The 17,561-nt window shown below is 40.8% G+C and overlaps 1 protein-coding gene across 2 annotated transcripts in view; it reads left to right on the plus strand.

The window, feature by feature from the left end:
* LOC116087134 (eukaryotic translation initiation factor 1A) overlaps window positions 1-9,048 on the plus strand; it is a 12,436-nt gene extending 3,388 nt beyond the window's left edge. For both annotated transcript variants that reach the window (XM_031365634.1, XM_031365635.1), the window contains exon 3: window positions 6,399-9,048. In XM_031365634.1, coding sequence (XP_031221494.1) covers window positions 6,598-7,032 — 435 coding nt within the window. In that variant the 5' untranslated portion in view covers window positions 6,399-6,597 and the 3' untranslated portion in view covers window positions 7,033-9,048. The remainder of the gene's footprint in view (window positions 1-6,398) is intronic.
* Window positions 9,049-17,561: the final 8,513 nt, after the last annotated feature.

The following is a 17,561-nucleotide window of genomic DNA, read 5'->3' on the forward strand; positions in this document are numbered from 1 at the left end:
CAGATGGCTGTGAGCCATCATGTGTGTGGCTGCTGGGAATTGAACTCAGGACCTCTGCTGGCCCCGCTTGCTCCAGCGAAATTCACTATAGCTGTCTTCAGACGCACCAGAAGAGGGCGACAGATCTCATTACAGGTGGTTGTGAGCCACCATGTGGTTGCTGGGATCCGAACTCAGGACCTTCAGAAGAGCAGTCAGTGCTCTTACCTGCTGAGCCATCTCACCAGCCCTTTCAAGATTTATTTATTTTATTTGTATGAGTGAATTGTAGCTGTCTTCAGACTCACCAGAAGAGGGCATCAGATCCCATTTACAGATGGTTATGAGCCACCATGTGGTTGCTGAGATTTGAACTTGGGACCTCTGGAAGAACAGTCAGTGCTCTCACCTGCTGAGCCATCTCTCCAGCCCAGATGTGTCATTCTTAAGTGAATGTCAGATAGACTCAGTATTCATCACTCAGTGCAGAAATGGTGGAGAACAGCAGTTGATATCGGATGCCTTTTCTATTGCTCTCCACTTTGGCTTTTTTGAGACATGTTTTCCAGCATCTCACAGATTCAACTTGATAGGCTGGGTAGCAAGCCTACCCTCCTGCCTCTGCCTCCCTATTTCTGGGATTGCAGGGATAAGCCACTTACCCTGGCTTTTTTTGTGGGTTCTGGGAGCTGAACTCAGGTCCTCATGCTTGTGCAGCATGCACTTCAACTGAGCCATCAACCCAGCCCCTTTTCATAGTTTAAGAGCTAGACAGACACTTGGAGTCTGAATTACTAAATCCTTGAGTACTTCTACAGGTTAAAATTTTTCTACAATAAATTTGAAGTTCAGAATTTAATGTGTGAGTGTGACAACCTACTTGATACTGAATATAAGAACAAAGTTACAAGGAACCCTGTCATTGCTTAGTTGCACAGATCACATTTGTCCCAAGAAAAAAAGAAAAAGAGGGTCAGAAGCCACTAGTTTTAAGAAGCTGCCAACAATGGTTGAGATGGAAACTATGGAAGAAATCTCTAGAAGTCAAGCATTTAGCCATTTAACTAGATAGTTAAGTCATCAGAAAGTGTGGTAGTCAGACCACATTGCACATCTCTGTAGAAGTTCCTCAGGATGGCAGAGTTAAGATTTGGGGATATGAGCCTGATATAAGTCCACATTTGGAAGGTTTTGTGTAACAAAATGGAAATTGAAGGTAGTGAGAAACATGCCACTGTATTTCAGAAAACCTCATCGCCCCACCAGCATTGTGACCACTAGGTGGTGCTGTTCACTTGTCAGCTTTCTACCCGGGCACAGAAGCTGCATTACTCTGTTGTCTGAGATTTATAGACTTAACATAGCTGACACATTGAAACAAAGCTTGCTAAAGATAGCTGAATAACAGGGGAGAATGAGGTGTGAGTAGGTAATGGGTAAAGAGTGACTAGATAGAGCTGTACAAATATGGAAGTAAGATTAATCTGAAAAAAAAAAAGGTCTTCAGCAAAAATACTATGTCAGTAATGGCTGTGATAGCAGTGTGTCTGCTGATGCAAGGTAACTTACATGCAAGAGGTGAGTCAGTGCAGAGCTGCTAAAAGACCAGCCACCCGTGACAGTATAGCTAGGGATGCTTAGAAGAACAGTGTGGAGTGATGGCTGAGACAGAAAGATGCTGTGGACACAGAAAAGACTAAGGCATCCTTTTAGGGGAGAACAGAAAGCAGTTTCTTGGAGCTGTGCAAGGTGCCATTCTATAGTCACCTCTCTTTTCTGGACACCATGCTAAGTGTTACTACTGTGGTACCTTCATTCATCTAACACTTCATATAAGGCAGAGAACTTTGTTCTTGCTCCTGTATTTGACAGATAATAAATGTTCATCTAATATTGAAGAGATGTCATAGAATGACAGAGAAAATGAGTAATCATATACATTGCTTATTGCATATACATATCATATACATCTAATCTTGCTTTTGTTTGCTGTACATGGTAATGCTATTTTAATCATTGTAAGTACTAGGCTTTTACAGTATGCATTTTCAGACAGTGTATTTACTAAGCTATCTTGTATCAAGTGATTATCTTTTATTTAAAGTGCCCTATGTCTTGGAAAGCAAACTGCATTGACAGCTGCAGATGGTTATACATACATATTTTAGGTAGGAAGCAGCTGAAAAGTATCTTCATTCTTGAGCTTAACTGGTGGTTTGCATGAAATGTCTTATCCATCCAATAACATTGGTATGGAAAGAGTGAATAATAAACAATGTCTTTTTAATCTCATATAGGGCCTGGGTTAGGGACAGCTAAGGTAAATGAATTAGATAGTGCATTACCATTCAGAAGAGCCCAGTTAAGAGTGGCCTTTAAAAGGCTGCTGTAACACCAACATACAGAAAGTATAGACATGGCCTGTATACTGTGCTATAAAAATGGTTTAATTTTAATAGATCCAGTTTAATTGTAGAAATTGAATTTAATTTTTTATCTTTTAATTTTAATTAAAATTTAATTTTTTTCAAAGGCTTTGTTGTTCATTCCCTAGTAGGGGCATTAGCCTCATTTTTTTCTTTTTTAAAAGAAAAACTTTTTTTTAAAGGTTTATTGTTTTATGTAAGTAAAGTCTGAAGCAAGATTTAGCAGCTCAAAAAATAACTGAGACAAAGCCCCAGGAAAGGGCAGTCAGGTTCTTGCAGACTTGGCACATCTGTAAGAGGAAGACAAGACACTCGTGGAAACAGTATCTCACATTACTTGGCACATATCAAATGCAGAATTGTAGTATCAAGTATTCTCATGTTTTGCTTCATACCCACCAGGTTTCATTTCCAGCAGAAATGATCAAAAAAGCCAGTTTCCCCGACTCTCACTGGATTTTACTGGCTTAACTTAGGCTAATTGTATAGGTTGAAAGAAATCTATTAATACACTTGTGTCTCTTTGACCAAGAGTTAGGTTGGGCATTGTTTCCTATTTACTGGCCCCTCCATGTTGCTGAACAGTATAATGCCCCTGTTTTCCCACGATTTGTTTGCTTGGCTCTTCTTGGGCCCAGGAAGAATATGGCTAGAACTATTGGTTTCACAAATAGAATAAGACTTTGGTCTTTCCTCCTTTAGTTTCTCCACAGTAGCTGGGGGAATTAACTGCACAAGTGATTGTTCCAAATGCTAAGGGTCAAAGCTAAAACACAGTTATCTGTTCAGCTATCTGAGAATCCTTCCCACTGCCAAGTGGAGACAAGAAACAAGCATTTCTGCCCCAACACACACAGTTTCACAGAGAAGAGAGGTTTTCAGAACATAAAGATGCATCCAGGCGTGTGAAGGTAGTAGTAATGTAGAGGGTGCTTTGACAACAAGCTAGAGATAGTAAGTTTACATTCCTAATTTACACAGCATTTGCTAAATGAAGACTATATACATATATATAAGAAAACACTACACCATCAAAACATGTGTTTATTAAAGATGGCATGATACCATGAAAAAAAGGAGGAAAAAAACAACCTAAGTTGTTTTCCCACTGTAGTCTCTTTCCAATGTGATGCTGACTTTTTTTCTTTTATTTAGTTACTATTTTCATAGTTACTGTGAACTACAAATAATAATGGTCTTAGCCTCATATTTGTAGGGCCTGTACACCTACATATTGTATATATAAATATGCAAAAGTTTAAATCATTAGCTATAGATCAAATGCATTTTCTACCAAGATTTAGTTACTTTTGTTGAAGTTGATAAATGGATCATAATGATATGCAAAATCATGGGTATGCAAAGACCTCAAAACAGTCAAAAGTGTGTGTGTAGGGCCCAGCCTGGGAGACCGGAAATAAGGCTTCATGGCTATAGGCAGTTGTGCCAAAAAAACAGAGGTGTCAGCAAGGGTGTCAGAATTTCTTGTCCAAGCATCTTAATCTTGGACCAGTTATTGATCCTCTTTCGCTAACTAGGAAGCTCTACTGCAGATATTCCTAGAGAACTGCACCGTTCTCTATGGTGGGCTTTACTAGTGCATGTCCATAAATAATCCCTCTCTTCATATTACCCAACTTGACTGCGGCATCTTTTCCCCAGTGAACCCCTGGTTGGCACTGTGATTTGATACTGTAACTTACCCCAGAAATCAAAGCAGAATCTTTGAAATAGCATCAGATCCTACATTGTATTGTGTAATATTTGAGGAATATAGGGGGAAATGGGCACTGTTGCTCAACTGTCATTGCTGATGACCTGGAATGACAAGGTATTAGGAAATCAAGTAGCTTTGGAGCTTGATTGCTACAATGATAATGCTTTTTAAAAGATTGTCTCCTGTGGGTTATTCTGATGGCACCCTAGGGATCATAAGTAGGGGAAAGGAGATTTTTTGGTAGTTCTGTGGAAATGGTAAGCTGATTTTAAAATGCATATAGTGATGCAGAGGTGGAAGAGTCTGAGAACATGGATTACACATTTCAAGATATACCATAAAGCTGTGTTCAGATACTATGATGTGGGTACACATTAGTCAAGAAACAGACTAAAAAAAGAATTAGAAGGTTTATGTTTCAGATGTTCTTTTTGCATGCATTGTGCTACATCAGTTTGAAATCAGTATGGAGAGTAAAATAAAACTTGAACTCTTTTTTTTTTTTTCTTTTCTTGGTTTTTCGAGACACGGTTTCTCTTTGCACTCTTCAGTGCAAAGCCATCATTTTTATAAGCTAGTATTAAAGAGGATGAGGCAGGAGGACCACAAGTTCCAGGCAGGCCTCCACTACATAGAAAGACAAACTGAAAAGAGAGGAGGCCGGGAGATGGGTCAACTGGTAGAGTGCTTTGCAAGCATGAGGACCTGCACTTGATATCCAGCATTCTGGCTTTCTCTACCCAGTGTGCCTAGTGCTGAGGAGGCAGAGACAAGAAGAGGATCCCTGGGGCTTACTCACTAGCTGTTCTGGCTGAATCCCTGAGCTTCTGGTTCAGTGAGAGACCCTGTCTCATAAAACAAGGTGGAGAGTGATTGAGGAAGATCCTGAGAGTTGACCTGTGGCCTTCACATGCTCATGTGTACATGTATTGCTCAAACCCACATGCAAACACGTGTGTGCAAATATATGTATACAAACACAAAAGTAATTTGAAGCAAAAATATAAATTTATCAAAAGTTTTGTGTGTGTGTGTGTGTATGTGTACACATTTTTGTTTTGGGCTTTTCTAGACAAGATTTCTCTGTGTAGTCTTGTCTCTCCTTGATCTAGCTATGCAGGCCATGCTGGTCTTGAACTTGCAGAAGTCCACCTGCCTCTGGCTCCTGAGTGCTAGGATTAAAGGTGTATGCCACCAGGGCTGGTGAGATGGCTCAGTGGGTAAGAGCACCAACTGCTCTTCTGGTGGTCTGAAGACAGCTACAGTTGTACTCAATTATAACAATAAATAAATCTTTTTAAAAAATGTTATTTTTTAAAAAGGTGTATGCTGCCACTCCCTAGGTTATATGACAGTTTTTTAATAATTATTAAAACATCTATCAGTATCGTAAGTATGTTTTGTCAGAGCTGTAAATGGATATTGTGTCAGAATTCGTTGTCTACAATAAATCCATAAGCTCACATTAGTTATATTTGATGTAAGGAATCCAAATTTGCTTGATAGCTGATCTCTGACAATTATAGATTCTTTTATTTCTACCTTAATTACACTGCACCTCACTGTCTATGAGTGGGTTGAAATATCTTTGTTAAGAAAGGATTAAAGAGGCTGCTGTGTTAGTTTAGAAGGGCAGTCCTGAAGACAGAGAGGTGCTGCAGAGCAGGGGCAGGCCTTCAGGGCACCACACAACAGCTGCTCAGTGCAAAGCCATCAGATACAGCTCTGGTGGCACGCCATCGAGAGGCTGTTTGAGGTGGCACAGTGTCAGCCAGGGGAAGCTGTGTAGAGCTGGAGGTCTGGCACTGGCACAGAAGCAGGAGTCCTTTGCTGTGTGATGTGCTAGTATTCTGGGCAAGCTTGTGACAGGTCACCAAGAGATTAGTCAGTACATTAGTCAGTATGCTGTTATATTTGGCCTCTGGGTGCCCCTTGTTAACAGTTCCAGGATACTAAGCTCATGTGTCTTTTATTCTCATAAGATTCGGCATATTTCCAGGCTTCATTATTTATTGGCACAAAATGCCAGTTTGTGTCTCCTGATTTGCTGGCAGATGATGGTGTTTACTTTTGTAAACAAGATGTGGAGCCATTCTTCTTGGCACTTACAATGAAAATGGAGTAGCTCAGGTCAAGGCTGTTGCTTTATTAGAGCAATCTGTGGCTAGGCAGAGGGTTGACGCCGGTATTCCACACAACACAGTGTAACCCAGAGCTGGCCCAGCTTGTACACCATGGTCACTTAATATTTACTAAAAATATTTTTGTTTTTTCAGCTCTCAGAAGCCAGGACTCTGGAAGACTTGTTTGCTGCCTGTGGATCTTCTATTCTCACAGTGTACCAGTTGCTTCTGATCTAGCACTGTTAGATACTTCCCGCCACCCATCCTAGTAGTATAGTAGCTCTTGGAAAGGAGTCAGAGCCACTGTCAGCCAGTAGTCCCTCACCCAACTCCTGTGGTTGCCCTTTTCATCATGCCGAAGAATAAAGGCAAAGGAGGCAAAAACAGGCGCAGAGGCAAAAATGAAAACGAATCTGAGAAAAGAGAGTTGGTGTTTAAAGAGGATGGGCAAGAGTATGCCCAGGTGGTCAAGATGCTGGGAAACGGACGCTTGGAAGCAATGTGTTTTGATGGTGTAAGGAGGCTGTGCCACATAAGAGGAAAGTTGAGAAAAAAGGTTTGGATAAATACCTCAGACATTATATTGATTGGTCTACGAGACTATCAAGATAACAAAGCTGACGTAATCTTAAAGTATAATGCAGATGAAGCAAGAAGTCTGAAGGCCTATGGAGAACTTCCAGAACACGCCAAAATCAACGAAACGGACACATTTGGTCCTGGGGATGATGATGAAATCCAGTTTGATGATATTGGAGATGATGATGAAGACATTGATGATATCTAACCTGACCTAAGCATGTTACATTCCAATTTCTCTGAAGATAGCTCTACACAATTGGCATCTTGACCTTCAGCTGTTAAGTAAAACTTCATTTGGCATGTGTATAACTTGTTAATGCAAATTGATGAGTTTTATTTTTTGAAGTGTTATATATTTCTTTGAAAACCAAAGATGTTGAGTTCTCTTAAGTGACATGTTAACACTTTGTGCTTATGGATAGAATTGAGCTTAGGGCACTGTTGTGTGCACTGTTAAGAGACTGCCTTTCCATTTGTGACGCTTCATTTCTGGCACATGAGTGCTTTGTGTCAGCAGTTCTGCAGGTTGGCCATCGTGGGCTGACGTAAGTTCTAGTCCAACACAGCTCTTTCAGGCCTTTATATTCTAGTCATCTGGCTGCGTTTGAGACTTCTCATCAGACTAATAGATATGTAATTGGAGTCAGACAGAATATGGCTATTTTTGTATTTATGGAGCCATGCCATTTTATACTTTCATGTTCTGTACATTCGTTTTATCCTTTAAGTTGTTGCCACCCATAAAGAGACGTCTTTCAGTGCAGTTTTTAAATTACATGAGTAGCAGTTCTGAGTTTTAAAAACTAGTCATTGCAGAAATTAAATACCCGAAGAGGTAATCCATTATCTTGACTTTAGAAATATAATAGTTGACAATGTTTATATATAATTTTACTTTTCTAAGGCATACCCAAAAGTAGAAAATTAAAAAGAGAAGTAAATCTGTTCTGATACTTGCATAGAGAAACTTTGAAAGAAGGTAGTTGTTAATAGCACAAAATATTTTTTACTTTGCAATGTAGGTTGTGTTAAGCTGTTTTCAGAAAGTTAGCTACTGTATTGAGGCTTTGGATAATTATTATGTATTGATTAAAAGTTAGTTACATAATTGTACAAGCGAAGTTTTCCTTAAACTAGGCTTAGGTTAAAGGAAAAGGAGCCACAGCTTAATGAAAACATGGTTCCTGTTTTCTAAATGGAGAAGTCCAGAAACACAATAAAAACATGTTGGTACAAAAACAGTTTTTCTTTTTAATATGTTCATTATCTCTCTGGTATATAACAAAAACAAATGACTGGGTGATTTCTAGTATATCATGAGAGGCCTCTTTTTTAAATTAGACTCAGGGATTTAAGATGAACTTAACTATTTTCCCATTTAAGTAATGCTGGTCTCAGGGGTCTGCAGTTTAACCCTTGCTGCTTAGGGAGTAAGTATGAACCTTGTCTATTGGTCCTCAGAGGCCTTTTTTTAAAGAATAGTTACTTTCTCGGGCTCTGTTCTTGATACCTACAACAAATGGTGCCTGACCATGAAAACAACAGTATTCACCTTCACTTTTATTTTTTGATTGTTTTCTAATTAGCCCATAATAATGAAGCTTAAGAAAATCTACCAGTCAGGAAGAAAAGCAAATACAATTTTCCTGATCATTGATTGGTGGATCTCTTCTAGATGGAGATATATAGATCTTTGTAAAGGTTAATTTTGTAAAAAGAAACTAGACATGTAGTAGACATGGTGCCAGATTAGAGGCAGATCCCATGTCCCCAGAAGGGCAGTGTGTCTTTCACTGGAGCTTTTTATCTCTACAGCTGTTGACTAAGATTTATCCTATTGCTGCTGTAAATTTTTAGGACAGAAAGAAAACTTGACCATGGGCCAGCTAGCTTGATGGCATTTTAGCAGCAAACATGAGACCAAGTTAGGAGGTGAGGATCAGTGCCTGAAGATGTCCTCTCAGTCCACAACATGCACACGTGCTCATACACACATCAGCACACACACAAAGATGCACTTGATGCTATAGTATCATGTCTTGGCCATTGTAAACCCATCAGAGGCAAACACTGAGGTGTTCACATTTCCTGTTTCCTGCTTACTGGTATCTCCATTTTCTCTCACATTCTAGATGAAGGAATGATTCTTTTATAACATGAGTGATTTATGCTGTTTATTATAAGTAAATGTTGACATAAGTGTTAGAATTAAAATGACTTAGTGAAATATTTAAATGTTTCTTTTTCTTTCCCACAACATTGTCACCACATTTCAGCCTCCTAAGGTTGCGCTCTAGAAGCCTGTGGCTCTTAGCTCAGCTTTCCTCAGTTTCCCTAGCTGGCTTCAATGGAAACACCAAACTCTTTGAAGATGGACAATCAGATACTGTAGCTTCAGGGTTCCTCACTCCAGTGCCAGTATTTTCCTTATCAGTGCACAAAAGCAACTCATGTGGTTTGTATCCTAGGATGTCTTATAATTTATATCATTTGTTTACCCCAGGCTATCCCTGAAGTAGCAGTGCTCCTACCACATACAGTGTGATTTAAAGTTTATTTCTGAATGATAGGTTCAACATGAGCAATGTGTCCTTAGTCAGCAATTTCTTGCTCTTGTGTTAATATTTTACTCGAAATACCTCAGATTTCATCCATATCCACTTGGAAGTACCCAGTTCGTTTTAGCCACTTCGTTTTAGGTGGTAATCACTCCATCACTGTTTAACAGAAGTAGGAGGGTTTGTGCCATCACTACAAACACCAATAGAAAACACTGAAAATTGACTGCTGAAAGTTGTATTTTATTCAGAGCTCGCCGTCTGGAGAAGGAAGTGGGTTAAGACCTTAAGACCGGCATCTCTTCTTCAAGGCAGATGTTACAGGGAGGGCTGACATACAGGCAGCTGATCACTTCCGAGCTGATTGCTCCTCATGAAGTGATTAGCTAGGTGGGAGGTGTTAAGATGCGTTAGCTGTTGTCCCTTTCCTCAACACCTTTCCTGTTCTTTCTCCTTGGTCTCTGGACATCCAGGCTGAGACACCTGAATGGTGAAATTCTGGGTTTGGTCTTGGCTAGTATCGCCCATGTCCTCCTCCGAGAACACTAAGTCTTGGGTCAGCAAGCAGTGCAGAAAGAACAGCAGTGTGCACATGCTAAGTTGTGAACACCGCATATGTGCGAATCCCTTCCCACATCCTGAAGTACAAATGTGTCCTTATAGTGTGGGAAACCCAGGCGCCCTTATTGCCCCCTTTTAACTCACCAGTTGGACTTTTTAAAATACATTTTTAATCAACGATTATTTTACTTATTCACTTTATCTTCCTGGTCACCCTCTCCCACAGTGGATTTACTTGTTGTTGTGTCCTTCTGTTCTGCTCTGTTCTCAAAAACAGCCTAGGATCTGTGCTACCCTGATTCTCTGATCTTACACAGAGGCAATGTGGTGGACAGAATCACATACAGTTTGGAAACGAGGTAACAAAAGGCCTCCAACCACAACACTAACTCTGCCCCTGGTTAGCAAAGGACTTTGTTTCTGATTGTACTGAGCAAATGAGAATTCCTGTACAAGCAAACCCCTCACCTTCACTACTTCATCACAAATGCAGCTCAGCTGTCCCTTTTGTCACTTTGCGTTCTGTCCCAGGAAGAGACTTCTTTCCTTCTAAAAAGGGCTATTTTCTTCTCCGCAACCCTACCTAGAGATTCTTATTCATATCCTCTTTCCTTTACTTGCTGCTTGTTGGTTTGTCCTTAGTGGATGCGCAATGAGCTTTTTTTTTAAAAAAAAATACAAACCACATCGTCTGCACCTTCAGGGAATGGCTGTCCCTGAGAAGATGGCAGGTGACTCAGCATCATCTCTTACTAAATCCTACATGACAGACACAGGTGTTCCACATGGACCCCCACAGGTCTGAGAGTGTCAGGGACCATTTAGCCTTAAGCAGAGCTAAAGCTCTTTCCTGAAACTAGGGTTGTCTTTCTGAACACGTGAGAGAATACCCGACACTCAATAAAATGAGAGCAACAAGACAGAGCAGAGTTGGAACTAGGGCAGAAAGTGCAAGTGCAGGGAAGAATTGTACAAGCGGGAAGTGTTGGTGCCACTTCTTTGTCTTCCTACAAGTCTTCACATGACTTCCAGTGGGGATTGTCACATCTGCATTGTCTGAAGAAAGCAGGAGACTGAATATGACACCTGCATTCAGCTCCTGAAGTGGATACAAATTATAGGAAGTTTCAGATTTCCAGAAGACATTGAATGGGGTGGACCTAGTTAGGGCTTCCGTTGCTGTGAGGAAGCACTGTGACCAAAAGCAAGTTGGCTTACACTTCCACATTGTAATCCATCATTGAAGGAAGTCAGGACAAAGACTCAAGCAGGGCTGGAACCGGGAGGCAGCAGCTCATGCACAGGCCATGGAGAGGTGCTGCTTGCTGGCTTGCTCTTCGTGCTTAGAACCTAGGACTACCAGCCCAGGGTTGGCATCACCTGCAGTGGGCTGGGCCTTCCCCCATCAATCACTAATTGAAATGCCCCACAGCCAGACCTTGTAGAGGCATTTTCTTGATTGATGTTCCCCCCCTTTTCAGATAAGTATCATGTGTCAAGTTAGCATAAAATTAACACAGGGGATTAGGTTGACTTTTACCATTCCTCATAAAAGGACAGAAAGCTGGTCCTCCTGACAGTGCTATACACCCAAGCAAACAAATGAACACAGGCAACTCTTTTAACAGTTCAAGTAAAATTTGTCAAGTGTTAATGGCATCTGAGGATTCTTTTCAAGCGGGTGGTCCTTTTATCCTTATAGGCCCCTAATGTAAAATTATATAGCCATGTTTTCCTAGGTAAAGACTTCAAGGTCCCTAAATTGAGTGTTACAATCTAAAATTAACCACTTGCCAGAGTTTACTGGAGTCTGACACAAGGACATCTATCTGCTACTGAATGCTACAAAATGCCCAAAGTGCCAAGTGCAGACAACCAGAATTTCCATAATTCTCAGCCAGGCAGAACCTGTTCGCATTACCACAGGCCTGAGAGGGTCATGGTTTTAATTGCTGTTTTTGAAATGATCGGTATAAAATGGCACTTTTATAGATGTTTGTGCCTGGGTTGTGTAGAATTGCTACATTGTTACTGGTTTTATGCTGACTCTAGTCTGTAAGCACCAAGTTCTTCCTGTGAAGATGGGGAATAGCTTGGCTAGGTGGGCTTCCAAGCTGAAGGGTTATATCAATTCTCTGAGCCTCGTTTCCTGTAAGTCAATACAGAGGAGAGCCAGCCATGCCTGCAGAGGTGGCAGTAGAGTGCTGTAGGAAAAGAATCCTAAGTTTAGGGAAACTACATCTTTGAAAAGGCAAAGTTCTAGCCTTCGTTCTAGATGGAGACATGATCTTGTGTACTGGAGAATAAATTGTCTTCTGACTTAAGGGGAAGTATGATCTTTGTCATCCAAGACCGTATTTTACAAATGTTCTTGAAGAGAGTTCAGAACAGAGTCATTGGCTCTGCAAGACAGGTCGTGAGACAAGAGGCCCATGTAGAATTGTCTCACAGTAAGTACCTAAATCTGTGAAGAAAGCTACTCACTGGCTCCCATCCCCTCCCCCCACTTTTTTTTTTTTTTTTTTTTACTACCTTTTCTCAATCAGTTTGGGCTATCCTTAAGAGTAAAACAAACAGGGTAGGTTAAACATCAGAAGTTCATTTCTCACGTCCCTCAAGACTGGCAATTCCAAGATCAATGTGTTGGCTCTGCCCATTCTTTCTGAGAGCCTTTCATTGGCAGACAGGCTGCTTAGCCATGTCTTGAGATGCCAAAAGAGGAGTCTTGTCACCTGGCTCTTACGAGGGTACTGATTCTATTCATCGACGGGTCCAGTCTCATGACTTGCTTTCTAAATGCCCATTCTCATGTCCATTTGGGGCTTACTTTAAAATAGGAACAGGGGGGAGGGGCATAGGACTATGGCAGACAGCACACCACTATCCTGTTTTCCACAACAAAGTAGCTCAGTATTTCCATCCAGGACCCAGGGACTTATGAATCAGTGTTCCGTGAGTCATATTTCCATTCCTAACTTCTAGAAAGTCTTTGCTAGATAAACACTGTACCAAGTGAGCTACCTCCCCAGCCCAAGATCCTCATTTTTAAATGGGGTTATAAGACCCTTATAGTTACAATTTTCATATTAGTAAACACAGCCAATGACAACAATGGATATTATTCATACCTGCGTAGAGGACATTGAAGGATTTTCTTTCCCTTGAGATGATAATTATGAATTCCAGAAACATTTTAATGCTGAACTTGGGCACTAATCCATGAGAACCACAAATGTTCCAGATGGCTCTGGCCAGGAAATAACATTCTTTTAAAGATTCAAGATATTTTCTGGAGAATACAGGTAGTGCACAAAACATGGTGCACATCTGTGCACAAAACATGGTGGTGGCAGTCTGGTAAAAGGAGGTCCAAGATGAATGTAAGGGAGGGTGGACCAAGCATATTCATGCTGCTCTGCACCTCCCCAGTGTTCCCGACCCTGTCCTCCTTTGTCACTGCTGTGCCAATGGGTACTGCTACATTAAGGTTTGTCATCAGGAATGGAAGACTCACAACATAAGCACTTCACCTTACAATTCATGTTAGGTCAAGAGCACGGTTCAGAGCTGAAATTCATCCATACATTGGACGGAAGGAAACTAGAAACTGGAATCTTTGTTTAAAGGCATTAAATGTATGCCACGCTTGCGATTAAACAGGCATGGAGTGGGGAGAGAGTGTTCTAGACTCTGGACATGAGCTGCTGATCAAGACTGATAAAAACGCCCCAGAGCTCTTGAGTTATGAGTTGATAAAATTGTTACAAACAGATGGAACACTTTTAATTACGCGATTGTCAAGCATACAAAGCACGGGAAACCCCCACAATATTTTTATCACTCAGTCCAACAAATATTGACACATGGCCAAACTTAGTCTGTAACTCCCATACTTGAGGACAGAGTGAAGGCACAGTGAGATGCTTTGATTTCCACTTACAGAGCCTGCTCTTCTGATTGGTGGTTATTTAAAAAAAAAAAAAAAAAAAAAAAAAGCCTTAAAGCAGAGCCCTTAATCTTTCCAGTCTCGGCATGGTGAGAATAGTTTTTGTTCTCAGTAGGCTAGCCACCTGTGAAAGCCTGGGAGTGTCCAAGGCTCGCTCATCAGCCCTGTACTAAGAGACTCTAAAATATCTGATCAGTTCATGTTCGGTTGCCAACATCGCTGCACCAGCCGTCACGTGATCCTGGCTCTCACAAATGAATGTTCGAATTGTTTCTCAGATGCGTACACATATATGCATGATACGTACATACACACAGATCCTTGCACTCCATCCGCTGTGGTAAGTGCGACCTTCGTTCACACAGGAAGGATTTCAGTGTCACTGTGGGCTGTGGTTCTTTTCTCCTCTGTGAGTCACCTGTTCCCAGTTATTTGGCCTGAGCACAGTTGATGGGATCTCAATGTTTGCCCTGGCCAACGGATCTACCCTTCGACCTTCATGTCTGTTTATAACTTCTAGGCCCACACCCATTTCCTTTGCCCAGGTCAGAAACACTTTTTTTTTTTTTTCAAATGAAAGTACCCTGTTCAGTGTGAAAGGTGGAGAAGAAATTAGCTAGGCCAGGCAAGAGAATGGACTCCTTAAGTTTTTGAGAGGGAGAACAAAAAAGTAGGTAAGGAGAGGAACAACGGAACATACTCCAAAATACTAGCAACATTTGACCAACCGTTAGGGTTAGGAATGACATTTTTAATTTCTTTGTAAAATGTGCAATATTTCATACTTTCTATTTTTTATTTATTTTTATTCATGAAGGTGGTACCCATGGAGACCAGAGGACAGTGGTGTCAGGTGCCAGGTCTCTTCTTCCATCCAGTCAGTTCCATTGATCCAACGCATCTTGTTGTCGTTCTCAGCAGTAATCACCTTTACCCACTGAGCCAGCTCACCAGCTCTTATTCTGTACTTTCTAAAAGGAACATGCATTATTTTAAGTAAAACAAAAGACAAAAGACTAAAACCTCTCCAGAACCACACCACTAAACATTGTAAATCAGATTAAAATGGCACTAAATCATTTCATAAGACTTAAAGAAGTTGGGCTTGAAGAGATGGCTCAGTGGTTAAGATTACCGACTCCTCTTCCAGAGGACCTAGGTTTAGTTCCCAGCACCCACATTTTGGCTCATGGACAACTTTTAAGTCCAGTTCCTGGGGGATCCAGCATCCTCTTCTGACCTATCTGAGCTCTGCACACACATATGGAGGACAGATATGCTCGAAGGTAAGACACTCATACACACAAAAACTAGGGAAAAAAAATCAAAGATTTAAATGTCAAGACATTTTTTAAAAGAATGAATAATTTAATCAGCCAAACACCAACCAACCAGTTGATATGTGTTGAAATAGAGACAAAACAAGGTAAATGCCATCATGTTTACCATCCTATCCATAATTAAAGGCAGTCAGGTAGAAATCGAGGATTTTTAAAATTACACTTTGTTAATATAAGTAGCTACTTAATATTGCACCACAGTAACAATGAAAAGAAATAATGAAATGTTGATTTTATGGAAAAACATTCCAGTATACTCAACTTTCTCTTCACATGTACACAGCTGGCTGATAGTAAAAATCAAAGACAGTGAAAGCTAATCAATAATAGTAACCTGAGCCAAATGGAGTCTTATTTAATTTTTACATCAACTAGGCAACCTAAATATTATTTAACAGACAAGGCTCATGAAACAGAGGTTAAATAGCCTGTCCCAAGTCTTAATAATTACTGGACATGGAAATCAAAGTTACGCCTGTAGTGTCCAAGACTGAATGGTTACCTTCTACAAATAAGCTAAGAGTCAACCTCCCTGGAATGACCAGAAATAGATAGCAAGCAAGCAACCATAACAAGGCTATTGATCTATGGATCGCAGACTGCTGACAAATACATTGTTGGAGTTGTATTATCCGGTGTGCTGTTCTCTGTGGGAGGGCTAGATGATGTCCCCAGTGTTCTTATGAGTTGATTGAAGACTAGAGAGTTGTATTTTCCAGAATTATTTTATGAAACCTACAAAGAGACATCTCCGTCACCTCCAGAAGTTTCAGCAAGCTCCAGAAGTTGAGCTGAAACCACGTCACGTGGTTGTCCACTGCTACCAAAGATACCTAGGTAAACAAAGCCCTTCTGCCATGGTGCAGTCCAAAGGCTTAGCGACCATTTCAAGGGAGCTGAGGGCAAAGGTTAGCCCTTCCTTAGGATAAGGCTAATTCTTTATCACATAAGCTGCCCATCTCATGGTGGAGACAGCCTCTTCCTTTAGTTTCTAGTTTAGGTTCTTCTTGTTGCAATTGTTTACACTGTAGTTCGTGTGTGTGTGTGTGTGTGTGTGTGTGTGTGTGTGTGTGTGTGTGTTTTAATTTAAAAATATTTAAACCTATTTATTAGTTTATATGTATGGTGTGCATGTATTCCTGTGTACCATATATGTCCTGGTAGCTATGTCTTGAGTAACATCTGACTGTGAGTCTTCATGTAGGTGCTGGTCCATGTCTTCTGGAAGAGCAGTCAGTGCTCTTGACTTTTGGGCCATCTCTCCAGCCCCTATAGAAATTTTGTAATCTACTAGGGTAAACTATTTAACTGTTAGTGAACAAGGAGCCACTGCTATGCATTTAAAGATCTTCCTGTGCTTTCCCCATTGAGTTTCTTGTCCTCACAAAGGCAAAGCCATGTGTGTAATGTTTCCTGCTGTAGACAAAGAGCCACAGCATTCAATGAATTTGAAACAGTAATGCAGAGTGGTTGAGAGGGACACCCTGGAGTCCAGGAGACCTGGGTTTTCAGAACTTCTCCCGCCTGCCAGCACTGTAACATCTTGTATGAAGTTTAACCTCTTGATGTCTGTTTCCCTACTCATCCCTGATGGGGCAATGCAGTTCCCAGCACCGGCTTGGGATATAATGATTGTTTTAAAAAGTCTCTCTTTAACAATTAGAGAGATACCTGAATTTCTAGGAAAATCTGGTCTTCTCTCTTCTCTCCTCTCTCCCTCCCTCCCTCTCCCTCTCCCCCTCCAATAAATGGTGAGGATTTTTAACTCTGGCTTTTAATATTTTTTGCACTCTTGTACAACAAAACAAACCAAAACCAACCAACCAAACAAAAACAAGACCCAACAAAAACAAGTGTTCTGAGGGAAACAGATTTTGAAGTTAAGATGAGTTTGTACCTTGTTCGGGCTTGGTCAGAGACATCTCTGTGGTCACCGTGGACCATCGCTGGCAGCCCAGGCTCCTTGAGGCTTACTGTGGGCTCCGTTCTCCAGTTTACACAGGAATAGCTGGCTTCCCATTAACTCCTTGGTAGTGAAGTGGGAAAGAGATGCATAAGAATTGATTCAATTAAATTAGTTTTCCCTCATGGATCATATTTATAGTTTGGTCTTTGCTTGTTTTCTGCTTAATTTTTCCCTTTCTTTGCTTTGGTTACCACTTATGAATATTTTCAGAATGTCTTAGTCAGGGTTTCTATTCCTTCACAAACATCATGACCAAGAAGCAAGTTGGGGAGGAAAGGGTTTATTCAGCTTTTATTTCCACATTGCTGTTTATCACAAAGGAAGTCAGGACTGGAACTCAGGCAGGTCAGGAAGCAGGAGCTG

This window comes from Mastomys coucha, unplaced genomic scaffold (genome assembly GCF_008632895.1).
Source record: "Mastomys coucha isolate ucsf_1 unplaced genomic scaffold, UCSF_Mcou_1 pScaffold13, whole genome shotgun sequence".
NCBI lineage: Eukaryota > Metazoa > Chordata > Mammalia > Rodentia > Muridae > Mastomys > Mastomys coucha.